The sequence below is a fragment of the Pseudopipra pipra genome, chromosome 3 (genome assembly GCF_036250125.1).
Source record: "Pseudopipra pipra isolate bDixPip1 chromosome 3, bDixPip1.hap1, whole genome shotgun sequence".
Taxonomy (NCBI): Eukaryota; Metazoa; Chordata; class Aves; order Passeriformes; family Pipridae; genus Pseudopipra; species Pseudopipra pipra.
Genome location: NC_087551.1, coordinates 48701464 through 48728857, shown reverse-complemented (window position 1 = coordinate 48728857; position 27394 = coordinate 48701464). Strand labels below are relative to the sequence as shown.

The 27394-nt window shown below is 37.1% G+C and overlaps 1 protein-coding gene across 7 annotated transcripts in view; it reads right to left on the bottom strand.

Moving 5' to 3' along the window:
- The window catches only part of UTRN (utrophin), a 369967-nt gene that overhangs the window by 96605 nt on the left and 245968 nt on the right, over positions 1-27394 (bottom strand). For all 7 annotated transcript variants that reach the window (XM_064649024.1, XM_064649025.1, XM_064649023.1 and 4 more), the window contains one exon: positions 670-799. In XM_064649024.1, coding sequence (XP_064505094.1) covers positions 670-799 — 130 coding nt within the window. The remainder of the gene's footprint in view (positions 1-669; positions 800-27394) is intronic.

Here is a 27394-nt window from a genome sequence, read left to right as displayed (position 1 = left end):
TAAAAGTAAGACTTCATAATGCTGTAGTTTATATCAGAAACATAATTGTAGGACTTATTCACACAGATAATTTTCTATTTTGTGGGGGGGTGGGGTGAAGAAAAATTATTCTCTTCTTTTTGGTCTCTGATATACAGACCAATATCTCAACAAATGCCATGCAGATACAGTTTCTAGGATAGCTGTGGTTCAATTTCTTAGCAATAATTCATTTAATGTTCAAATCCTTAAGATTCTGTAAAGACTGCCTTTCTAAAGATGATTTCTTTCAGTTTGAATGAGATACACCACCAAATAGACTTACTTCTATTTGTGGAGTAACACTTTGAATAAAGACATATGTACATTTGAGTGTGCACCTTTGAACTACTATTCTGACTACATTTAAGGTCTGTACATTATCATGTTAAGAAAAAAAGACCAGAACTGATCTCACTAGTGTTTCGAATCAAAACCTGGAAAAGGCAATAGAGATGTTTCTACTTCTTCCATTAAAACGTAAGTACTTATGGAGCAGAGTAGTAACACTTTGAGATTAATCACTGAAATAAAAGCAAGCAGGATGTGATTTGGAAAATTCTGAAGTCTAACCAAATAATTGAGATATAAACCATGTACATGCAAGTCCTTTTTCTCTCCTTTTGACCATTCCTAGAAGTATTTTCTGACCTGTTTTTGAATGTAAGCTCCTTCTTGGTTCCTCAGGCCCCTCAATTGGTTGGTCAGCAAGGAAAACTCGTGCCTGGTCCACAGCATTGAGAATGGCTTGCTCTTTATCCTTCAGTTCACGTCTCAGTGCCTTTTGGGAAGGGAAAGAAGAATGCATTTGTAACTTGACGTTGTGAACAATTCTCTGTTTTCACCTCTCTGACCAGACCTGTCTAGTGAGTGAGTAACAACCAGTGTGTTATTCAGACTGCAAGATAAAATGAAAATTTTACAAAACAAAAATAGCAAGAAATTAAGGTTGGAAGGCCAATTTTTATGAAACTGACTTGAAGGAATGAACACAAGAAAGGTGATGGTGGTAGGTTTTGAAAAAAAAAACCAAGAGAAACTGAAAATACTGCATTAAACTTCTAAAATAAAAGTAAATTTAATGGGTTTATTACTTTTAACAGAATAGCAATAATGTGTAGTAGATTACTACAACAGACTTTACTTTTTTGATATCTGGAATAACAGCAAATTGCATGAACTGAAATTTCAGAAAATAATTTTATAAAATACTAAAAAATTTCAAAAATACTTTGCATTCCTTAGAAAATGAAACCTCTTGTTTCTGTTTCCTATTTCTTTTTTTTTTAATTTAGAAAATATGTAACAAAAAATTTTATTATGATAATACATTCTGATAAAACACCCTTCAAATTAGATAAAAATATTTTGATCCTTATTATGTAGAAACAATTGAGACTTATATACAGAAAGAAAATTATAAGTTTTTCTTTAAGTTTTTTTATGCTGATGGAAATGAATTTCAAGATATTTTGCTCTACAGCATTTATGACTTTTTTAAAGGTTTAAGTGTAATGAACCCTTTTTTAAAAAAACAGCTGTAGTGTTTCTTAGAAAGCATTTTCTTCCATTTGATATTTTAAGTATAAATCTGTACCACTTAGAAGGAATCTGCTTTTCCGGTTCTATTTGTATTACTTTCTACCCGTAGAAACACAAAGGAAGATACTTTTTTTTTAATTTTTCCAATATATTTTTAGCTCTAATTACAACATCCAAGCTTATTTTGCTGACACAGTTTGCTCAGGCCCCATTCGAGCTAGAGAAATGCATTTAGTGAGTGTTGACAACATTATTTAAGAAAATGAGTGTTTCTACTACAGAAAATTGTGAAAAACAGCTGCCATAGAAGTCTCACAACTGCTATCTTATCCTTTTCATTAAGTCTCTTGATGTTATAATCATAAAAAACACCTACCTCTTGACTTTAACTTAGCAAGAGGCAAGCTGTATTTTCCCCCATTTCTCCCCCACTTTATTCCTTTATCTTCCTCATCTTCTCAAATACTTTGATTCTTCTAGTCCAAATAAAATAAATAAATAACCCCAACAAAAACTAATCACTGAAAACACACTAACCTCCATTACATTTAGGAATTGCGTTATACAGTCCAACCTTTAGTAACTATTAACTACTGTATTTACACAAAAAACTCTTCAGAACACATCTCTAAATGCCTTTGCATAGCAATAATATTCTTTGTAGGATTCAGTATACACCATATGTAGTAAGAAATAAAAATTGCCGTTTAAAAACCAAGTCCTACATATTTGAAACAAAAAATACAGAAACTGAAGTATTGTAAAAACAACATTCCTGAAGAATCCCTTCAGATCATCAGAGAATGTATCAATATTTTAATTTCACATTACACACCACAGAATAAGATGCTTCAAAGTCATCCATATTTTAAAAATCATTAAAATATTCTCTATGTGGGAATTTGTTTCAGAAGAAGGAAGACAGTAAGTGAACTTGTGTGGATGCATCAGTAAAACACAATCTTAACTTTGAATTTCTGTCAGAAACAGAGGGACAATTACTTCACTGTGTGGTAGGAAATCTTTCTAGATTTACTTTTCTCCCCTTCATGTAATTTTCCAAATATTTCCAAAGCATACAAGAAAAAGGAGACTAGGTCAGATTTGGAGCCTACTAAGAAATTTCATGCAGTTAGAAACAATCTAGAGATTGTCAGAGACATCTCTTTTGCTGTCTCTCCTGTTCACCTTCACAGAGTGTGTTTCATCAATTTGCCCTGATCACCCTCAACAAAACTTCAATCAAGTCTGACCTAAGAGACCTTGAATTTAATTTTCCATCATCCTTGCCACTGAAGCTGTTTAAATTGAGGTTGACAACATGAAGATTTTAAGACTTTGGCCTGTATAGCTCATCAGCTATAAGTCATCCACGGCAAACCTTATTAATACTCTAGAAAGAACTCTCTTAGCATGAAAGAAACCATGCACTGAGATGGTAATGCTAAAATCATTTGGTAGTAAAGAAGAGTACCCTGACCACACCACAGACTTCCTAGATTATGGTTTATACATTTTTTCTTATGCCACAAATGCAGAAATTATTTTTGAACAGCTACTCACACTTGCCTAACTTTATTCCTTGTTTCTTAGCAATACTTCATGTATTTCCCTGTCTTTCCCTTTCTGCCAGTAAACAAGAACAGCAATGAGAGTACACAATGGAAGAATAGCCAAACATATCAATAATATTCTCATTCCTTCCTCTGTGCAACAGAACAAAAAAAAGGCAACCCACTCATAAATCTAATTTCAAGCCCAAATATCACCTGTCTTGAATGGACAAAATAAAGATATCATTGGAAAAATCACATCTACAAGAACACTACAGAGTAAAAGTAAGTCATAAGAAGCCCAGCAAAGAACATAAAACCTGCTATACTGAATTAGATTATTGTGTTAAAGATTTTTACATAACAAGAAGTGCAATCATGTATTTTGGTGTTTTATTTAGTTTTGCAAAAGACCTCCCCAGTGGCTACTCAGAATGGATGTCTTTCAGTAGAGAAGGATATTACTTCATTCCCCCTTTGACATTAAGAACTAAAATACTTTAAGCATTTGTACACCTTTGAGTGTAGCACAGGTTTTGGTACAGGGAGAATTCCTCCCCTGCAGCTAGTTATACTTTTCAGGAAGAAAATTAGGAGAAAATTGGTACTAGAGTTTTGGTATAGATTAAATAAGTGAAAGTACGACAAAAGACTTGAGAGTCATCTCCAAACTTAACACTGAAACAGTCCACTAATAAGGTAAACACATGGATGCAAATATTTTTTGAGTTCTCTTGGGCATGCAGATGTGAAGACAAAATGAAAAAGTGAACACTGAGCAGAGAAATAACACTTATTTTCCCTACATTATGCTTTTTATTATTTATAAAAGTACAATACTATTTTAAAGCATATTGGTCATATAAAAAGAGTCTGTATGCAACTTTGGGCATAATTCATACCACCTTATTTCATACAACAATTCTAAATTGTAAAATTACTGTATACTTTCGGTAATGGATTAAAATAAAAACTTCACACTTCTCAGTAATCTGACAGTTGACAGACAAATAAATCCAACGTCTATACAATACAGTTTTCCTGCATTGGAAAATTCAGTCTTATTCCCTACATAAACCAAGACATGGACTTTTAAAGAGTCCTGGAGAAACCATTTAGACAGTTTTGATTCTTATAGAAGGGAAAAAAAACCCTGGAAACCTAAAATCTGGTGTGCTGATGCCAGCACAAACTGTTTCCAGAGCTGATCTTAAGCAATACTAACCAAGAATAATTTTAAAAATCCTCCTTTGAAACCTGAAGAATTCTTCCACTGGTAGATGGACAAGGGCTCACAAAACGACACTTCTGAAGTATCTTACACAGCATCACACAAAGTAACAACTATGATCGACATTGCACCATCCATTTTGCAGGTATAAGGGACATTCTTCAAGTTAGTCAACTATGGCAGAGTAACCCAGGATCCCACTAAAACATTCCTCCTCTCAGGGAAGAGAACAAAAGCTTTGGCTGCATGATTTACAACCGTTAGCTAATTATTTACTCTCCATTTTGATTTGTTCCTCTTTTAGTAACATTATAACTGTGGAGATTATATACCATTTGTTCTGTTATACCAAGATAATTGAAACAACTTGCCCTCTCTTCATTAGAGATGCTTATGATTTCTAATATAAAACCCAACTCTTCTCACAAGCTAAGATTTTTGAAGGAATTTGCCTAAACCAAGCATTAAAAAATTGCTGTTGGGAATGCTTTGTAGCTGAAGTTTTTTCCACTCTTGAAAAACCAGGAAGCTACAAAACCTTTGCTATTTGTGATTCTTTATACTGTTTAGTGTATCCTGCAAGCACTTATTTCCTTCAGCTGCACCTTAAAGTTATTTCCTTGGGCATAGTAAGCGGACTGCTAATTTACAGCCTCTTTTTCTCTTTTGAATTGTACACGTACAGAATAATTCAGGGAGCAAATCAGCTTAATAGTTCCAATAGATGAAGGCAAAGCTAATTTCAAAGAAAACACATGGGATGTTTCTTAAAATCAGAACATATTTAAATCAAGTCTCATTATGCACTCTTTCAAGGAAGTAAAGATGCATGTTATTGTAACTCATATCAGTTTAGCACACTGTAGCTTTACGTGCCAATCAGCAGCTCCTGTAGCATTTAATTACTTATTCATCTTTATTCTGCACCCAGCGCTTGAAAAACTCCTGTTACTTTTATACACTAAAATGAAAAAAAAAATCCGTGGCATATAATAGGATGGGGAGAATAAGTACGATGATTGAGAAAACTCAAAAAATGAAACGAGGAATTGTTTATAGAGATCACACAGAGATAAAGGTTATGACTGAGTCTCTGCCAGCTGTCTGCATCACTAAAGAATGAACTAGAATGAAAATAAGCATAGCATGCTTAAAAGCTGCTCCTTCACATCAGGCACTTTTTAATATAACATGTACACAAAAAACTTCAAAAGTGCTTTGGTCTCTGGACACATCTCTGCATAAAAGGCAGTTTTATAATATATCTACCCCAGCTGATATAGAAAATATTCAAATAAAGGGTAACATTTCATTTGAGATGGTGCAGGTCACCATGCATTTACCTTTTACTATCCCATACTTAACCTATTTGGTAAGAGAAATAATGGAGAAAAATATACAACCATTAACACCTGGAGATACAAAGACACATGCAGCACATGGGACTTCAAAGATGAGACCAAATTCTACATGTTCTGATAAATCAGAGACAAACAATGACCAGAATAGGGAAAGAAAGGCAAATATCAGGGGAGGTGGGGGAGAAGAGGAAGCTGTTTGCTTCCATAACAAATATATATTGAGTATTTCAGATTTTTTTTTTAATAGAAGAATCTACACAGCCATCTCAAAAAGGACCAAAGAGAAATAAGTGTCAAAGGCTGCTAAATTGTCTCTCAGTTTACCATTTAACACTTGCTGTCTCTATTGCTGAAGTGCCAATACAGAGTGTGCAAACAGGATGGCAACTACAAGGGTTCAACGTGAGTGTAGACCTGGAAGTCAAATCTATAGCAAATTCCTCTTTTTTGCCTGAAGGCACAACGAAATGAAACTAAACTGACAGGAATAAAAAAGCACAGATGTGGGTAAAAGAGAATTAGACTATGCATGCTGGTGATCTTTTACTAGAGGCAAATAATGTTAGCCTACTTAAGATTTTTCCTTTGATTTATCAAAATAGATGTTTCAGGCCAGAAATAGGTGTACTCCTTCACTAAGACTTTTTTGTCCCCTGATAATCTCCCTTCCCACTCATCTCTGGATGAGTGCATGTGCTCAGGGCTACTTACCAAAAATATCACCCACCTCCGTATATGCATTAATAGACATTCATTACATAAAATAAGTATCTATAACTGTCTCTCAACAAAGTGCTTTGCAGTAGTACAGACAATAAGACAGAGGAAGGAAAGTATGCTGAATCATCTACTCTTCAGACTTAGGAACATGAAACATGAAGCTGTTGCTAACATTCTAAAAACCAACAAACTGACAATCTCAAACTGCATCTGTATATTTCTGTGACACACTTTAATTAAGAAAGGGGAACTGACTTCCTTCTAAACTTGTTATAGTAGTTCAAAACCAGTAAGGTTATTTTCTGCATTTCCAGCTAACAGCATTGTAAATCAGAAAAAGATGATTTGAAGACAGTTTGGAAAATTCTCACTTACAATAGCCTCGCAGAGACTTTGAAAGGCCTCTGTTGTGCACTAGAAAAGAAGCCAATGCTACAGCACAAAGGCAGAAGTAAACTTAACTGTCACACACACTGCATCCAAAAAGACATTAAAAGGCTATTCTTGAATAAAGAGTACAGGGATACACTTCTTCTTAAAAATTAAACTAATGGGTTTTTTTTACACAGTTAACAATTTGCCAAGAAAGAACCTCTTTAGTCTTTTTCAAAGAAAGAACTGCTGCAAGTCCTGCATTCCCTAGAGATGCTACAGGGTCTAAATCAAACTAGGGGTGAAGGGAGATTCTACTTAATTGAGCAAAGGTTACAAAAAATGAGGCATAATGATGTTCATTAATATGTCTTCCAGCACCAAAAATCTTATGTAACTTGATTTCATATTTCCTAGGCCACTGAAATGAGACTTTATTTGTGTTTCTAGGTCAATGATAACCAAGACTTCATTGCCCTGAGAATTTTGGAAGCTCAACAGAGCATACTCTTAGGCACTGGAAAACATGAAATGCCTGAAGGCTTTTCTTTTTTTCTTTTTAAAATCTATTTATTTATTTATAATTTTTTTAAAATATGATTTGGAACTATGTTGAGGGGAAAAAAACCCCACACCATGTATCCTTGAGCTGATGCCAAAAGCATTATCTTCAAAAAGATATGATTATTTTCTTTACTAAAATGTAATGTGAAGAGACAGATCTCAGTGTGTTAACACAAATTTCCTAATGAATGAACTACTGAAATCCTCAGAATCATAGCCATTCTGGTCAGTGGAACTCTGTTGTGATGGGTTTGCTACACACTTAGTGCATATCCACTGTACCAGCTTTGTTGGGTCTTTTTCCAGTCTCCAAGAAAGTTATTTTTTTGTATTCAATCCTTATTTCACATTTCACTGTACAATGAGTACTACAAAAGTATCATACAAACAATATAGAAGAAAACCTGCTAGTATATGCTTATTTTGCTTATCCAGAAAATTTTTAATCTAAGTGAGCATATTTTGGTTTAAATTCATTTTTTTCAGCTAAAAAAGGGCATGAATCATTAAATTTGATGGCTTGAATAAAACTAAACAAAAGCAGTAGATTAAAACAGGTTTGTTTTATGCACAGGAAAAAAGTTATGTTTTTAAAACAGCTTTTAGGAAAAAAGTATCTGTTTAACATACCTCAACAGGATTTAATACTGGAATTCATAGAGATTGTACCCCAGAGAATGCAAAAATGCCTGAATCAGAGTGTGGAGTTTAACAGAGGAAGAGAGAGGGAAGCTGTTGCAGCTTTCCACTCTCTGGGTGACGGAAAAAAAGTATTTACTTTTACACAACAGCAGTAATCACCCTGTTAGCAGTGGAACCAATGTTCAAATGCCAAACTGCCAGTAAAAACACATTCTGTTTTACTTCAGAAGGACTACAATGTGCTTTTGGTGAAGGAAAATTAATCCTACCAAACTTGACTATGGAAACATGACAGCTGTCTGATGTCAACAACCTTGGAAGACTTGACCTTTATATATATATATATATATTTTATTTTTTTTTTAAAGTACTCTGAGGAAAGCCGTGACTAGGTTTCCAGGGCCAAAAGCAAAATGAGCCTGCAGCTTCTAGCTTGGATTTTCCTGAAGAAGACTATTCCTATGAAGAGAGGCTGAGAGATTTGGGTTTGTTCAGCCTGGGGAAGAGAAGGCTCCAGGGAGACCTTATAGAAGCCTTCCAGTACCCAAAAGGGGCCTACAAGAAATCCCCGTCTTTGACCTACTGGTCCCATTTCTACACACTTTTGACAAAATGAATTGTCAGTGATCATTAAGGCAATTCTCCATCCTCTAAAGTATATGGAATTAGAATAAACTCTACTACCTATGCAACTCTGAGAAAAACACATCACAGATTTTCATGAAGAATCCATTTAAATTCTTGAAGACACAGTCTGTCAGGATTCTGTAAACCAGTAGTATCATCACAGGCATTCTCATACACTTCTGATCAACACAAGGTGTTAAGAGAATTAACTCTCTCTACTTGCTACATTTTTCTTTTGCCTGTCCCCCCAAACACTGCTACTGTCAGAAACAACTAACTTACATAAAACTTAGAGACAAACTAAAATCTTTATTTCTAACATGTACAAAAACTGGTGTTCAGACACCAGGGACTGACAATAAGAAATCAGCAAAGATGCAATGCCATTTTAAACTGTCTGCCAAAAAAACCCCTGAACAACCCCACAGGAAAAACATCAGTCTACAGTGCCAAGTAAAGCACTGAAGTGAGTCTATTTCAAAGGCTTTTGAAGATATCATACCCTCTAAAAAGCAACCTTCAAGACAAGGCAATACACCATCAAAATAAGGTTCCTCCCATTTCAGATGAAACTGTTTTGTAGAGTTGTCTGCAGAATAGTGTAGAAGATATTGCAGAAACCTGGTTGGTAGAGAGAGGACACATTAAAGATTCTATACCGCTGGTCTCACGCTAAAGCAAGAAAACTATTAGAAGGTCACTGATCAGTGTGTTTGTGAAACTGCTTTGTCTAAGAAACTGCAAAGCTGCATTGTCTGCTGTGAAGCTGTATTGTTTAAGAAACTGCATACGTGATAGAAAAATTAGAGCAACAGGATGGGAAAGGTAGAGAAAGTAGCAAATAGTAAATAAAGTAACTATAGCCATGAGAAAGAGGCAGCATTTGCGCAAATAGAACTTAGGTAATTAGGAGCCAATGATGAGCTTGTATTTGGAATATTAATGAGCCTAATTATTAACCTTTATAAGCATGGAGCTTACAGCAATAAAGTTGGATTAGTCATGATCAATACTGTGATCGTGTGATACTTTCCCGTCGTCCGCAACAAATGGTGACCTCCGACGTGATAATTTAAAGAAACGGGGGAATCCACGGTTGGGATGGCATAGTGTCGGAGCCTTAGCAGCGAAGGCTGGTCAAAAAGTCAAATTGAGGAGTGACTTGGACCTGGAACTGGTCAAAAAGTCGGCAGAATTTGCGACTTCGGACCCGGATCAAAAAGTGGGCAACTGCAACTTCGGATCCTTAAAGCGTCACTTGGGACGAGTTCCACCGTACGTGCTGCCGGACCCTGGAGGCTGCAAGAGCGCGCTAAAAATAGGTAAAAAATGGAAAGGGAAGCAGCATATAGTTTATTTTCTGAATTTTTGCAGAAAAAGGGTATTAAAGATATAGATTTAAAAAAGGAATTACCAGGATTGCTTGCTTTTGGGTATGCAAAAGGGTGTTTTATCAACCCGCATACCGTGCATTCTTTAGAAGAGTGGCGAAAGTTTGGAGATAAAATATGTGAAGCCATTCTAGAAGAGGATAAAGTTGCAAAAAAGCTGGGAAAGTTTTGGAAAGTTGTGAATGATACATTGTTACAACATGAGGCAGAGAAACAAGCTGCTGAGCAAGCTCGAGGTATACAGCAACACAACAGAGATTGGTTCTCTATTTCCCCGACTCCCCCGGCATTTCAATCAGTTATGCTCCCAGCACAGCCGTCTGCCCCCCCTCCTAATGAAAATACGGCTCCCCCTTCTGCAACCCCTCCTGACCCTCCTGCCCCTGCAGAACCTTTAAGCAATAACGCTGATCCATTGCTGGAGCCACCAGCACCCCCTCCTCCTGCTTTAGATGCTGTGATGCCTGTCCCTGGGGCAAGCACTGACCCGGCGGGGGCCATAGCCAAGGAGAGGAGAGATACATGGGCAGCGATTGCTAAACATTGCCTGTCAGAAGAATTGCAGAGGGCAGAGGGCATGGCATTTCCAGTTATTTATAATCAAATGCCAGGGGGAGGGCTAAATGCCACTATAACTCCATTAGATTGGAAACTTTTGGCACAACTGCGGAGCACTGTAAGTGAATTTGGTTTGCATGGAGAACCTGTTAAACAAATGTTAGATTATTTCTGGGCCACTCAACTTTTACTACCCTCAGATCTCCGTTCCATTTCGAGAATGATACTTACAGAACATCAGCAACTTTTGTTTAATGCTTATTGGCAAGCATATGTTAATGAAAGTGTTGCTGTGATCAGGCAACCGGGGGATCCTTTACACGGCGTTACAGCAGATGAACTAATGGGAACAGGTCCATATTCACGAACCGAAGCACAAGTACACATTGGGGCAGATAAAATTAGAGAAGCCATGGACCTTGTAAGGAAAGCATTAAATAGGGTCAAGGAGCCAGGAGGAGTGCCATTATATATGAGCTTAAAACAGGGAAGGAATGAATCTTTTGGTGAATATGTTGACAAGTTAACAGCTGCTATCACAAAAGCTGGGATCCCAGATTATATGAAGGGAACCATGCTAAAGCAGTGTGTTTTGCAAAATGCTAACTCAATGGTTAAACAAGTAATAAATACATTGGGTCCTTATTGGACTATAGAAGAATTATTAGACAAAGTATTGCAAATACCAACAGGAGAGAATGCATTTTTAGTCAATGCTATTCAGGATTTTACTAAAGGGCTTAAAGAACAGACTCAGGACTTAGTTAAGGAGCTTAAAGAACAGGCTCAAAATTCCCAAATTCAAGTGTTAGCAGCTCTTGCACCCCTCCAGGGAAAGGCTAATAACTCCACAGATGGAAAAGCTCGATCAAAGTTTTATCGATGTGGAGCTACTGGACACTTCAGAAGGGAGTGCCGAGCAACAGGAATTTGGTGCCAGCAGTGTCAGAACTCCACCCACAACACTTCTGTTTGTCGGAGCCGTTCGGGAAACTCACGGCAGAGCGCGAGATACAGCGGTGGCCGCGCTCAGACACAAATCGTCGCTGCAGCACAGATAACCCCAGCCAGCAACTTTTCACCGAACAATCCATTCCACGGACAGGAGAACAGCTGCAACCTGCAGCAACCACAGCCTCAGCCAATGCTTTCGGATTACAACCTGCCACAGCCGGCAGCCTCGGATTGGATTTGGCAACAGCAGTAGAAGTTACTTTGTTATCCACCCAACCTCAAAAGATTCCCACCGGGATTTATGGACCTTTAATAATAAACAAACAAGTGTTTGGTGCATTGCTGATAGGCAGATCGTCGGCTAGCCTTGCTGGATTATTTGTGCTGCCTGGATTAATTGATGCTGACTACACTGGACAGATAATGGTTATGGTACATACTATTTTTCCACCTTTAAGGATTCCTAAAGGACAACGTATTGCTCAATTAATACCCCTGCCACAGTTAGCAAAACCTTTAACCAACGACCGACAACTGATGCAACGTGGAGATCGTGGATTTGGTTCTACAAGGGGACTTACCTTACTGACACTGGATTTAAGTGAGAGGCCAAAACATAAAGTTACAATTATATGGAAAGATCAAACAAAAACACTGGATGCTTTACTAGATTCAGGAGCTGATTCCAGTATAATAGCTCCTCATTGTTGGCCTAGACACTGGCCTCTGCAACCTGCTACTACAACTGTGACTGGCATTGGGGGTGCCTCAATTGCTATGCGGACTCCTACTGTGAACATTGAGGTGGAAGGTTGTGTGGCCAGTGCTGTCCTGTCTGTTGTGCAGCTTCCACCAACAGTACAATGCTTAATCGGGAGAGATGTTTTGACACAAATTGGGATGAAACTCTCCAATGATTACCCTTTGGGGGAATAGCCATTGCTTGGTCTTTCCCAATTCCTATTACTTGGATTGTTGATACTCCAGTATGGGTTAAGCAATGGCCTTTAAAACGGGAAAGCTTGGAAGCTGCTCATGAATTAATACAAGAACAAATTGATCAAGGACACTTAAAACTTTCTACTAGTCCCTGGAATACACCTATATTTGTAATAAAGAAAAAGTCTGGAAAATATCGATTATTGCATGATCTAAGAGCAGTTAACTCACAAATGGAAGCCATGGGGGCTTTACAACCTGGACTACCAAATCCTGCAATGCTTCCCATGGATTGGTCCTTACTGATTGTAGACTTAAAGGATTGTTTCTTTACAATTCAATTGCACCCTCGGGATACTAAACGTTTTGCTTTTACATTACCTGCTATTAACAGAGAAAGACCTGACCAACGATTTGAATGGACAGTATTACCACAAGGGATGAGGAACAGTCCAACTTTGTGTCAACTATATGTGGATACTGCCTTACAAGCCTTGCGAAGAAGATGGCCTGACTGCATAATCTATCACTATATGGATGATATATTGTTTTGCCAGCCTGAGGAGTTTGTACCCGAACAAATACAAATAATTCGCAGACATTTGGAACAATATAAGTTAATAATAGCAGATGAAAAAATTCAAACGACAGAACCATGGAGATATTTGGGGTGGACTATCTCTCGACATGCTGTTATCCCACAGAAATTGGTATTTCAATCAAAATTGCGCACTGTGAATGATGCACAAAAACTTCTTGGGGATTTACAGTGGTTACGCCCTGTTGTGGGAATCCCTGCTGACCTTTTAGCTGAATTGCGACCCCTATTAAAAGGAACAGACCCAACAACCAAAATTACTGTCACAAAGCACCAACAACTCATACTCCAACAAATTTTAGATTGTGTCACTCAGGGCCGTGTTCGGAGAAGACAATGGGAATTACCTTTAGAACTTACCTTTTGGGCTGACAAACGATACATTTTGGGTGCTATTACACAATCACAAACAGAAACGGGGGAGGATATAGGGGTTTTAGAATGGTTATCAACTAGCATACAACAGCCTAAAACACTTTTACAAAAAATTGAAATGTTGGCAGCCCTGATAAAAAAGGGTCGAGAGCGTGTGTTACAAATTGATGCTCAAGAGCCTGCACGTATACGATTACCAATGCAGAAAAATGATCTTGATTGGTACCTATGTACTAATGAGGGTCTTCAAGAAGCATTATTAGGACTGACATGTCCCATAATTACCAGTAGACTGCACAATGTCCCTACAGCATGGATTGGTTCTTGGCAATGGATACTGAAACCTAAAAAACAGGAACAACCAATTCCACATGCACGAACAGTTTACACAGACACTGGAAAAAAAAAAATCTCACACTGCTGCCCTAACCTGGTTAGAGAAGGGAGAATTGGCTCATGACTCTGATGAAATAAGGCATGCTGTTTTACAAAACAGAGCAGCCATAGATTTTCTATTGCTGGCTCAGGGGCATGGATGTGAAGAATTTGAAGGCATGTGTTGTATGAATCTCTCTGATCACTCTCAGTCCATCTACCAGAAACTCAGAGAAATGCAAAGTCACCTGAATGACTTTGAAGTTCAAAAAGATCCCATTAGGGGATGGCTAGCAAAATTAGGTTTAGGACCATGGCTTGCGGAGATCACTAAACAAGCAATTTCGCTTTTACTAATACTGCTGGCTGCTTTATGCATTGTTCCTTGTGCTTTTAAATGCATTCAAAGCATGCTAACAAAGGCAATGAGTGACGTGTTTTTAACATTGTCTAAACAGAGCGGGGGAAGTGTAGAAGATATTGCAGAAACCTGGTTGGTAGAGAGAGGACACATTAAAGATTCTATACCGCTGGTCTCACGCTAAAGCAAGAAAACTATTAGAAGGTCACTGATCAGTGTGTTTGTGAAACTGCTTTGTCTAAGAAACTGCAAAGCTGCATTGTCTGCTGTGAAGCTGTATTGTTTAAGAAACTGCATACGTGATAGAAAAATTAGAGCAACAGGATGGGAAAGGTAGAGAAAGTAGCAAATAGTAAATAAAGTAACTATAGCCATGAGAAAGAGGCAGCATTTGCGCAAATAGAACTTAGGTAATTAGGAGCCAATGATGAGCTTGTATTTGGAATATTAATGAGCCTAATTATTAACCTTTATAAGCATGGAGCTTACAGCAATAAAGTTGGATTAGTCATGATCAATACTGTGATCGTGTGATACTTTCCCGTCGTCCGCAACAGAATAGAAGTTACATTTCTTCCACAGTCTTCATCAAAGCTGTATCTCCTTTAAAGAAGCAAAGGAAATTTATGTCCTCAATGCTAACTCTAATTAGTTTCAAATTGTGTAACTGTGCACTGCATGGCATATAACAGCATAGCGTCAGACAAGTTTTACTACTCAGTTCTGTAAAAGCTCACAAATGAGCTTTTCTTTATGGGTAACAACTAGTATAACTTCTGTTTTTTATGACAGAAAATACAGAAAATGGAGGAGGGATAAAGACCAAAAGAAAAGTATTTTTCTTATGCGTCCTAAACATGCAACACCTCTGGCCTGACACAAGACACAAAACATCTGCTGCATATTAAATGACTTATTATTTAATTGAGCAAGAGCCCTCAAATATCCTCTTAGCACTACCTATTTCCCTGCACACTCAACAGTAACCATCTACCTCTTCAACAAAAGAAGGACACATTAGCTTCTGGCAACAGACTGGCTTGGCTTTGCTTAACCTGTATGATTACTGACTACTGATGAACTGTCAGCATTAACAGGTCATTAGATTCTTGCTTCAAACTAAGATGATACCGCTATTAAGTTGGGTGCTGAACTGTTGTTAGGAGTAGTTAAACTCAGGTCAGCTTTTGCTCATTTTGTGTGATTAAAATTTCCTCTACATTTCTTAAAAAAAAAAAAAAAAAAATCAATGGGACAAGTCAAATATGTTTGGTATCATAAACTATTTCACTATTAAATGGTATCAATCATATTAATGCAGAGGTCTTGAGAAAGATTTTTAGTAATTGCAGTTCAGACTCCAAAGAGCAACTTTACAGTATGCAGCATTATGAATATTCATTCAATATATAAAGATAGGACGCACGTCTCACACAAGGGAGGTTTCCTGTACACCAGCCTCCTTAGTGCAAGGGTACATCAGCATCCTTGCCACTGAATTGTGATCACCAAAACAAAAATGAGTTGTACTACATGACATCACCTATGAATTATAAATAATCAGAAAAGTGAGATCACTGCAAGAAATCTCAGAGAAGCACCTCCTGTATGACAATTCCATAAGGGGAGGAATATTCCCCTGTCCTGGAGGAAGCAGTCACCAGAGCCCAGCTGAATGCTAAAGCAGCAAAACGCTAAAGACCAGTTGCAATTTGAGACAACCTCCAGTGTTCCTGTTCTGGTTTTTGGGTTCGGTTGTGTATACACACATGCATACACGATAGAGGACTGCTACTGGGAATCCTTTCAGAAGAAGAAATCCTGTCAAAGTTAATTACTCCTTTTCCTTAGTCACTGCAGTCTCTTTTCAGAAGCAAATGGTCTAGACAGACAACTGAATAATCACTAAACAGTCAACGAACTGTCCTCACCTCCTTCTACTTCTATCTCCCCTTTTTGCTCTCCACTTTTCTGCTAAGTCTTCCCCTTTTTCAAAAGTATTTAAACTGACAGTGTCTTTGTAAAGCTTACACAACATAGTTGGTTACTGTGACAACAGATTATACTGATTTTCTGCTTTTGGTCACTTCTCCAAAATTTCCTGTCTCTGGATCATGTGCTAGTATATCCAACATCTGCTCAGTAGAGCAAGATTACTATAAAAGTAAATACTTTTTTTCCACTGCAAAAAATAAGTAGCGTTTAAAATAGGAAATACTCTTCTCTAGGCAATTCTCCAAGCATTTATGGGAAAGACATGAGAAAGGAATACCCTAAGGGCAACGTCTCTTTCCCTCTAGTTAAGTCGCTTCCTTCAGCTCATTTGAGCTGCCATCAGAAGTTACAGGAACACGAAAAAACAAAACTTGACACCTATGCCATGTCTGTACAAAGCAGTGGCATTTAAGAAAAAAAAAAAAAAAAAGGGAAAACCAGGCAATCCTCAAGTGAAATATTTCACATATTCTGTAGCACAGCAGCAGTGCAGCAGGTATCACAGTATAGTTGTGGTGGGCTTGGGTTTTGGTGGTTTTGGCAGGTTGGGTGTGCATGTTTGTTTTAAGCAGCAGAGACCTTTCCCTCATCATGAACCACACAGAACTTAAATAACAAAGACTTCTACTGGGAGTTTTAAGCCCTCCTCAAACAAGGAACACCCAAACTTGTCACGACATGCAGTAGTCTGTGTTGCTTTATTAGTTCCATATATGCCTCTCTGACTTGCCCAATACAACAGCCTTGCTAGGTCTTTGTATTTTCCAAAAGATGATCTAACAATATCTCATAAAAACAACAGAAAATCCAGCTGGACCTGTAAATTCAATTAAGGAGATAAGCAAAAAAAAAAAAAAAAAAGTGCTGCTTTCAGTCTTTCCTAGTAATAAGAAACTAGGATTAAAATATCACTGGGTATTCATTATACATATATTAATAAAAAATACTGAGTAAGCCTGTTTGAAAACTGTCAGTGTTTGTCAAATACTGTTAGATCACCCAGTTACAGAGTCCTGTCCAACTGAGTTTGTCAGTTGATTTTAACAACCTGTTCTGTTTTTTTTTTCCAATAGAAAAAAAAAAAAAAGGAATTCAAATAATCCAGAGAAAGTTCTGCAAAATATCCATGGACAATAAAGACAAAATTTTGCCTTATTTTCCCCTATCGTAAATTCTTATAATAGCTGTTCACAAAAACTACATTCCTTGATTAAAAAATAATTCTATAAAGAATGATTGTTAATGAAAGAAAAAAAAAGGTCCTACCGAAGGACATTATTGCAAATGTTGTCATTAACCATTTTTAGATGGTTTTTTTAGATTTTTTTAGATTTTCTAGCCACTTTACAAAGTGGCTTTCTGCTTATGAGAAAAAAGTAATTTAATATAACCAACACTAACTTGGGGTCAATTAGTGAAAGATACTGGCACTTAAAAGAATACTTCCACGAAGCAGGGCTATTAAATTTAACTCAGCTCTACAAATACAAGGTGGACACATTAGAGAGATCACAAGACAGACTTATTACAAATGCTCACTCACTTCATTTCCTTTCTCTGATGTGTTTCACCACTATGAAAAGCTTTTTTTTTTCAGCTCTTCAGGCAAAGAATTGGAATATTTTACATGCATCTTTTTAGAACTAGCATCTTTTAAATGGGATTTCTTTTTCTTTGGAATAAGAATTTGAAACCACAAAGACTTTCTCATTAAAAAGCAAAAAAGAACCTAAAAGCATACAATCAAATTGGTATTTTTAGTCCTCAGTACTTAGAAACAAGCTCTATGCCATGGAAAAGTTACCTAGTAAAGGTATTGAGAGAAGTAGACACAGTAAGTAAAATGCTGAAAGTATAAACAATAATATCAAGAATCAACCCAGGAAATGTCTTAAAACCAAAAACTACAATTGGTTTTAGTGACTGGATGCCAAAGAATATTTCAACATATATATATAACAATTTCTAAGAAATGGAAATTATCAACTTAAATCCATTTAGCAAAGAAACTGAAAACATGTAATGCACGCAAATGCAGCAAGACACCTATACACTGGTCCCTTTTCTCAGAAACCCTTAATGACAAGTATACTCCAAAAAATACGGATTTTAAAAACGGTAAAGGAATTTCACTGAGTTAGTTCATTTATACTGTATTTAGTAATCAAGTGCTCTAGCTTCAGTGCTTCTAACTTAGAAAAGATTTCTTAGAAATCTCTTCATATTGGTCTACAAGCATAATCAAAATGCAGTAAGCACATTTATTCACAATGTAGAGATTTTTAGATCATACCCATCCATCTTAGTATTTAATGTTTTTTTTCCAGAACAGCATTAAACAATGTGATTCACATCTGATCTGTGTCTGTTCTTTAGTTTTCTCTCCAGCAAGAAAAGTACCCTTGTTTTACACACAATGGGGTTTTGTTTGTTTGTTTTATGTATTGTGCTGTGTTTACCACTAGCCCCTCCTTCATGGATTTAGTGTTAAGAAAGATAGCTTCCTCCTCTTCCAGTGTTGCTGCACCATCACCACCACAAAAAGTTTAAGTAGGAAGACACAGGTGAAAAAAACATTTGAGTAACTGCAGACAGGCAACCATGCTTACTGGACTAAGAATCTCGTAGCAGCCAGAAATGTCAGAAAGTATTATCTGCATGATCATACAAAAGAATACAAGATCATCAGAAATGATGGCCCCAAATGAGGCTGACCTATTGAAAATGAGTAATTTCAACCAAGCATGACTGCTTTGTAGCTTCAGACTCAGCATGCTTCTTTCTGCCCATACACATCACCTCCTCTCTGCTCAGCTCTGTCCACTGCATGTGAGACACCTTCAAGCATCACAAATACAGCACAACAGAGAAAAATGTGGATTGCTTGCACATCATTGGTGTTAGAGAAGCTGCTACACGGTCAGTGCTCGTACATGCAGATAACAAGCACCACTGCAGAATGAACTGATCTTTGTAGAATGCCAACACAGAATTAAGTGCAAAATGTCAGATATATGGAATTCAGGGAATCTTTCATCAGGTTCCTTTCTCCAAGAAAGGCTCATACCATCACAGCACATCACTGGGCTCTAGCAGTGATCACAGAAGGAAAGCTGTAGCAAAGTTTAAGACTTCTATTAAATAAAAGTAGTGTGGCTTGGGCTTGGTTATTTATTATTGAAAATAGTAGTTCATCATTTAGCTCAATTTCTCAGTGTAGCCCTTTGACATGGAAAATTGGATATAAATTAGGTATGCACAACTCTAAAAGCACCTTTTTGGCTAGTTTGTATTTATGTATATCCAGTACTAATCATCTTGTCACTATGAATGGAATAGTTTCATTTAAAATACACATAATAGTAAGGATGCACACCGAGTTAACCAGAAAGTGAAGGGGTCACGACAGTTTTGCTGCAGTGACAATGGCAGTTTGATCATATGCTCGCGTACTCTTCTTCACTCAATACCCTTCATACTTTGAATGACTCATGTCAGTCAAATGTAACAAAAAGAAAGATTTGCTCTATATTTCCTTTACTTCCTCATTATCCAGAGAACAAGCCAAACACATCTGTAAGACAGAATGTGTGAAAATCATTGTAGCTTTTCAATTTTGTAGGCTCATCTATTTACTGCCTACCTCATAAACATTAAAGATGCGCTTATTCTAAAACGGTCCTTTCCAAGTTCAGGAAATATAACAAGAATGTTGTGCTACATTTATGAACATGGTAGTAAAATGAGGAATGATGAACTACCAATACCATAAAGGAAGTTTTTGAGTCAGGGAAGGAAAAATATCCCAGTACTTCTTTGAGCCTGAGCTCAAGTACTTTCAAGTGCCTCACTCCCAACTTTCTACACCCGGGACTGCATATAACTCACACACAGGCACAATGAAATTCAAATTTCCTGTTGGAGTCCTCCTCATATGCAGAAATGCAGTGGGAAAATGTCCAAGTTTGTGTATGCTGCAAGAACACTACAAGTGCTGTAAGACAGATCTCTACATAGGCTAATTTCTCTTACTGAAAAACTCACTTGTTACTAGCATAGGTATCTGTGACGCCCTGCTGGAAAGACACAATCATCTGTTATGCATCCAAGGAAAAATAGAAACAGTTTGATTTTCAGGAACTCACAGAGAATGGAGAACTAATAAAGACAGACTTATCAAACACTCTTCAGCAAGGGAAAATACAGGAAGATGCTATTCCCTCTCCAGTCTGGATTCAGGACCTTTCAACTTTTTAAAACCTCAGCAGTATGGAGGTTAACAGATTTGTCTTACCACTGGAAGTCTGTCAGATTTTCAGTTTCCTACACCTCCTACATTTTCCCCAGGGAAGAAGCCTGCTGCATAGAGTTGGCGTGACGATAGCATGGCTGCTCTGTGACTCTGGGAACAGCCACAGAAGTAGAACATGCAGACATTATTCATGCTTCACATTAACTACTGTATAAGACTGTGGTAGGACTTTGTACAGCTCCTATAATACCCCAAAGGCCTCATGTGCCAAATCCAACATTTCCATCTTTCAATTTGATCCACAAGAGCAGTGCCAGAAACAGAAGCTGTTTGTCGATTCAGGCAAGTCCCTCACACACAAAGGAGGGCAAAGAGATGATGCCTGTTGGCCAAAGGGGAAGAAAAGTTTTCACATATTTGCCTAGGGGAGAAGCTACACTTGAAGTTTTTTAAGTGCCGATTAAGGGGCGCTAACAGACAGCTGTCAGACCTCTGAGAAACACCAGAAATTCAACCATGGGAAAACGTGCCAAAATACACAAAGAAACTGATCATGTATTTTCACATCTAGAATTCCATTAGAATAAAAATTATGTTGTTTAATCAAACCAACCTGGGTCCAAACACCAGTTTAAGCTCACTTATCACATATTTATAAGCATATTCATTATTCCAAGAGCAGAGGTGTATAGTGATAAAAACTCTCCTATAGACAACTATTCTTAGCTTTCTGTTTTTCTCCCTCTTTCCTCACTTTTTATTGATTCCAGAGCTTTGTCACAGTTTGTAAATAGCCTTATGTTTAAAACAAAAATGCAGAGTTTCAACACATTCAGTTTGTGCCACTCAAGTAAGACTTTGAGGAAAAAAAATAAAACCAAGTCCTGCATGTTTTTGCAATTTCCCCTCTAGCTACCTATACAGCACTCAGAGTAGCCTCCTTCAGCTTTCTTCTTATTCCAATAGCCCAAAAGAGCATCATCAGGCTTTGCAATTCGAAAGAAAAAAAGCAAAACTGAAATAGTATTTTCTGTCAACTTCACATGAGTAGATTAGCTCCAGGCACTTTTGACAAGTATCCAAACAGTGCTTCTGTCAGCTGCATTTGTTGTCTCAACCTTGAAATCATTAGCAGTTTTGGAGCTCAATTCTCTGTCAAAAGCATAACAGACTTAAATTTTAAATTTTTGAAATAGAATTCTCTAATCCTTATGACAAATATACATCTCCCTTCTCTGTGTATTTAATTAGCAAAATTTGTAGATTTCTACATATGTTAAAAGTGCTGCTAAACATGAAAACAACAGATCTATACAAGAAAGCCAAGCACTGCCTGTTTTAATGACTCAAGCCCAGAAAGTTTTTCCTAGCTCTAGAAAAAGCCTAATAAACTCAGAAAATCCTGATTCTCAAATACAATTTAGGTACAATTATTCAGTAATAACTTCCACTCCCAGTTCAGAGGATTCTGAGTCACTCCTGCAGCAGGAAGGAGGGCAGAGGTGGGGCAGCAGAGGGGGAGTTAATCGAAGTCTACCTTTTAGCCAAAGCTTGGCGCCTTGTTTCTATTATCAGGGACTGAGGCTCCCAAAAGCATCCCTACTCAGTGTGATGGCTGACTCTAACCACTGTGCTGATGTCAGGATGAAGTATTGCTCAGTCTCTCTCTGCTTCAAAAGTCAAGATAGAAAATCATGTGCACAAGGCAAAATTGTCAGACATCATCAATAATTATCTAAAAATTACACTCTCCCCTCCCTTGCATTTATTTGATAATAAAAATATTTTACAATCAGTCTTCCCTCTTCTTTGAGGGCATCAAAATGTTATAGTTTAAGCATTTTGTTCAGTTGGAGGGCTTCTTCTCTGGCTTGAATCTGATCCCTTAATGGTAGTGAATGCTTACGCAAACTTCTAGCCTATCTCCTCTGAGGTAGATTCATCACTTAAGAAGATGGAACCATAAAATAGAAAATGTACGAATCACTGTTACTTGAAAAAATAAAAAGAAAAAATAAAGACTTCATATCAGGTTGATTCCAAGGTGAATGAACGTAGACTGTATAAAATGTAGAGCAAGGGGAGAAAAATTTTAGATGAACTGCACTAATATTTAATTGAAAAAGTGATGCATTTGTTCCAGCAATTTCTTTTAAACTATCTCATTTACTATTCCCTCTTCTGATACTGGTAATATTAAATTCTCACTGACTTGTTTCACTGACTTAATGAAAAATATACTAATAAAAGTAGTAATTGAGTTCAATTATTGAAGTTTCTGTTGGTATTGAAAACTTTAATTTACACCCAACTAAATCACAGTTACAACAGTAGGCATTTTTAATGACTATTTATAAAATGATAAGCACAGTCCTTTCATTAATCAAGATATTTTACTTTATATTTTAAAAATTCTTCAAGTATGGAAGTTGCAAGCCAGCTGCTTCAAGGGAGAGGAATTCTTCTGCATTGTTTTTTTTTTTTTAATCTATTCCATTACCTATATTAGGATGTCCAGACTAAAAATTATTTAGCAATGCAGACAGAATGTATAATTCACTTCAAAAAAACCCCAAAATAAAGGTATCAAAACATTTATTTAATGATTTATGGCTTTGGTTTACTATCTCTGAAGCTTATAAATACTGTCTGCAAAAACAAAATTGCTGACATCAATATTATGAAACTGACTGGGAAATATCACTGGCATATTGCGTTATACCATCCAACACTGGCATAAATATTTTTTTCTCTCCATTTACACATTCATTGAACAAGAAACATCTAAAACATTAAAATTGTACCATAAAATACATAAATTAGTATTAATAGCAGCTATTAAGTTCTTTGAGAAGAGGTTTGAAATGTTCTCTCTCACTACAGCCTATGCCTGTGCATTTAAGTATCAACCCACATTGTCCAGAAGTTCAGCAGAACTATGCAGCTTCCCACATGCCCCCAAAATCTGTCCTATGGAGAAATAGGGTATAAGGATAACAAGCAGCAGCCATGTAACATTAGTATAATCACAGTCAGTAATAGTATGCCACCTCTGACTATCAAAAACTAGAGTTAAGGCTTATCTTCATTCACTGCAGAACCAGAAGAGGTTGCTCACGTCACAGAAATTACGGCACACATATTCTCTTATTTGGCAGAGTGGGCTACAAAGTTTCACATCCAGTTAATATAAAGCAGTTGCAATCACTTTAGAAAACAGTAGCTTCACTACTAGCACTGACACAATGTTACAGCATTGTTAAGCAACAAGATAGAAAGGACTCTCGAGAAAACTTTGACTTTGTACAGGATGCTTTTAAAAGTGTTGTCACACATTACAGGGGACTTAATTATAAGATGACAAACCAAGCATGTAAAATAGCTTCTTAGTAATAAATGGGTGATTGTGAGAACAACATTGCACTACTTCCAGAACAAGGTGTCTAAAGAAACACCTAAAAACCAAGACACGAACCTAAAAAAACCCAATCCCCATAAGCAACAACCACCTCACTACTCAAATACTTTCTATCTAAATTACACCACGGTCAATAGAATTCAGTAAACTATTGATTAAAACAAAGCAACTCTAAGGAATGACTGCAGACACTGCAATCCTATCAGGCATAGCACTATATAGAGGAATTGTACTTGTACCTTACTATTGAAACCCCAAGCTTTTATGATGTGAACAATCACTGATGATACTTTAAGTGACACAAGGAAAGCAGTCATGTTACTGACCTCACAAGATGAGCATTCAGGTTCTAAACTTGATTAAAAGAAAAAAACTAATCTTTTCCCCATAACAACTAACCAATCTGGATAAATCTGTAAGTGGTATGTAAGGACCTCCAGCAGCTAACAGTGTAGGAGTGGGAATCCCAGACCCAGTACAACACTCTTCTGAAAAGCAAGACTGAATTCACACTGCAGCACAAACATAACCTCCAGCAATTTTCCTAAAAAGAAAGCTCCAAATCTTTAAGCAACATTTTTGGTTTGGACACCCTTTGGTATATTAAGTTGAAAGACTAGACAGACATTCAGAAAAGAAAGCTGCTTCTAGTAACATTCCTAGCAGTTTCCCAGTCCCTCATCCCAACCATCCTGCAGGAGAGAAATTCACTGAAAACCAGATTAGAAGACACAGATGTATGGTAACTGTCAAGAAACAACTATTAGCTAAGTAACTAACAGCAAGATTACTTTGCCCATTAAACCAATACTTACCCTTGCATTCCAAAAATGCAACAAAACAAAAAGGCTAAACTAACAAAAAAGTATAAGAAAAGCAGAACCCCATCCCCTCTCCTATTTTGTATATATATTTTGAAGCCTAGCCTTTAATCTCTAGAATCTGCATAAAAACAGGAGTGGGTGGCTGCCATAGAAACACAATTTTCCCAATTTATGATTTTCTGATGTTTCTAGGGTGGATTACTGACTGTAATAAACAGGGATTGAGGTTTCAATAGTTCAGGAGTTAACTGGAATAAATATTTTTCTTCCCTAAAAAGTCTGCCTGCACCAGCAAAAAAACAGGATCTAGATTAAAATGTTCTAACAGAAAATAAAACAGATTTTTCACGAGTCTCCATCTGCAAATGCAGACAGTTTCAGACGGATTTTAACACAGCAACAACCTCTCTGTTTGTGTATACTTAAGAATAGGAAGTGCATCATAAACTAATGATCTTGTTCAGTTTCTCCAAAACAGAAATGCACAGGGGACTCTGCCCATTGAGAACACACGATGAAAGACAATAAAACTCTACAGCACTTGCACAGAATTCATATGGACAATATCAGTTATATAAAGAGTTTCTTAAGATTTTCAGCAATCCCTGCAAGCTCCATTCTACACCTTGAATGACAAGTGAACAGTTTTGCTAAATAGAGTATGTTTCTTCTTAGTGGTCCTATTTATCAAAGCAGATTACAGAGAAATCAAGAAGAGATGAGAAGCTTCTGTGACTACACAGAAAGAATCTTAAACTGGTGTTAGAATATGAAAGGTATGAGCAGGACAAACAGTTTTCAGCTCTACCTAACACAGGCTATGAAAGCTTCTGAAAAAAATATGGCAATGGATACTATATTACTGTGGCTCTCTAGCAGCACCCTCCAGGTGGAAAAACAGATTCACTGCTGCTGTGCCAGTGTTTTTTTCCTGGCTCTCTGCCTTTGGAAAAACAGACCTCAGCAAAAAAAATACTGGCATTCAGAAAAACGCCCTGTCTCATTTACTTGTACCAGTCCATTTCTGTGATCCAGTGTGAGAGCTCATCTGTGCATGTATTGCCCTTAGGTTTCGAGTGGTACCCAGCATTTTTGATGCAACTGAAACACCAACTGATCTTTAAAAAAAAGCCATAGACAAACTGAAATCCCTGAACACTTCTCTGGGCAGTTCCAGCTTAGAAAAGAAAGTCTTGGGTGTTTCATACAGGTAGGTAGCTGAAATGATTTGCTTAATGTGTAGTTGAAAACAAACAAACAAAAATATTGAGCATCATCAGATAGGACAACACAAAAATCCAGTGTTTTACTACAGCATAAAACCTTGGTGCAACTTCATCCTAATTATCACATGCAATAGCAGTCACTTCACCTCCATAAGGATATAGCGGAGTCAGAAGAACACTGCAAGATGAACAACAACACAGGTAGCTAAGGGAAAACAGTGGCTGCCTTGTGGGTAGAGATCAAAAATGGATCATTAATACACTTGTATTCCGTCACCTTCACTGGCTGTGCTTGTGGCGCACCCTTGAAGGTCAGGCCACAGACAGTAATCATCTTGCAGCTCAAGACACAGGACTGAAAACAGATGTCCGGTACATTTCCAGTGCCGGAATAATCAAGATATTACAAGGTTTCATTAGTAGTAGATGGGCCACTGCTAATAATGATGGAAGAAGAGTGGTTTTTTGGGATGTGAAACAAGATACCAGAGAAAGAGGCACTGGACTCATCACAGCCTTTTAAGGACAAAGAAAAAGGCTGATTGCTGTGCTGTTTCTGCAGTGTAAGTCTAATTTCTGTCACATACATTTTCCTCCACAGCAATGTCAGAATGTCCTCCTAGGTATTTGAGGATATCTAAAAACCTTCAGTAAGAATAGACTTTATTCAGTGGTTTGCAGAAGATCCAGTGAGGTCCTAAAAATTTATATAGGAGTCTTTGATTAAAATAAATAAGACGCTGGTTCCTCAGAAAAGAGCAACATGAGCTGTATACATCAAAATGATAGTATTAAAAAGGCAACCCCACAGAAATATTTTATTTATTGTACTGGAAAGGTGTTTATGAATTGTTTTTTCCACAATAAGGCAATCTGCTTTACTGTGCAGTAGTGACAGAATAATTTGTTTTTTCATTATCCAGGTTATTTATTATTTTAAGTACTGATCTGTTGCAATTTTCCTGACTTATCACAAGACAACCGCACTTCTGGGAACAAGATGAAATGCAAGAAGAAGAAACATTTTTTTGGTCAAAGTTAAAAATACACTGCACTGGCATCCTAATTTAACATTTCATTCTTTGTGGCATGCTTTTGTTTACACATCATTCTTTTGGAGAAAAAGCCCAGGAGAGCAGTGACACACACCTGAATCATTCATGTAACACACAAATCAGTTTGAGTAAATCCTTAGCGAGCCACAGATCTAAGTCAGACGGTCCACTTGAGAACTCTCATTTAACTTCAGGCATTAACTACACTCTCCTGTAACAAAATATCTCCACCCACAATTTCCACCTCTTCCTCCTAAACACACCTCAGAAAAGAGTCTCACAGTTATAACGTAACAAGCTGCCCTTGTACAGTACAAATTTTTGGTGCAGTACAATCTTTTTTTTAACAATAATTAATCTTCAGGACTCTCAAATATACAAAGCACTTAAAACTTCAAGAGTCCTTAAAAAACTCTTATCCATTGCAAGTTTACTTAGGGAGC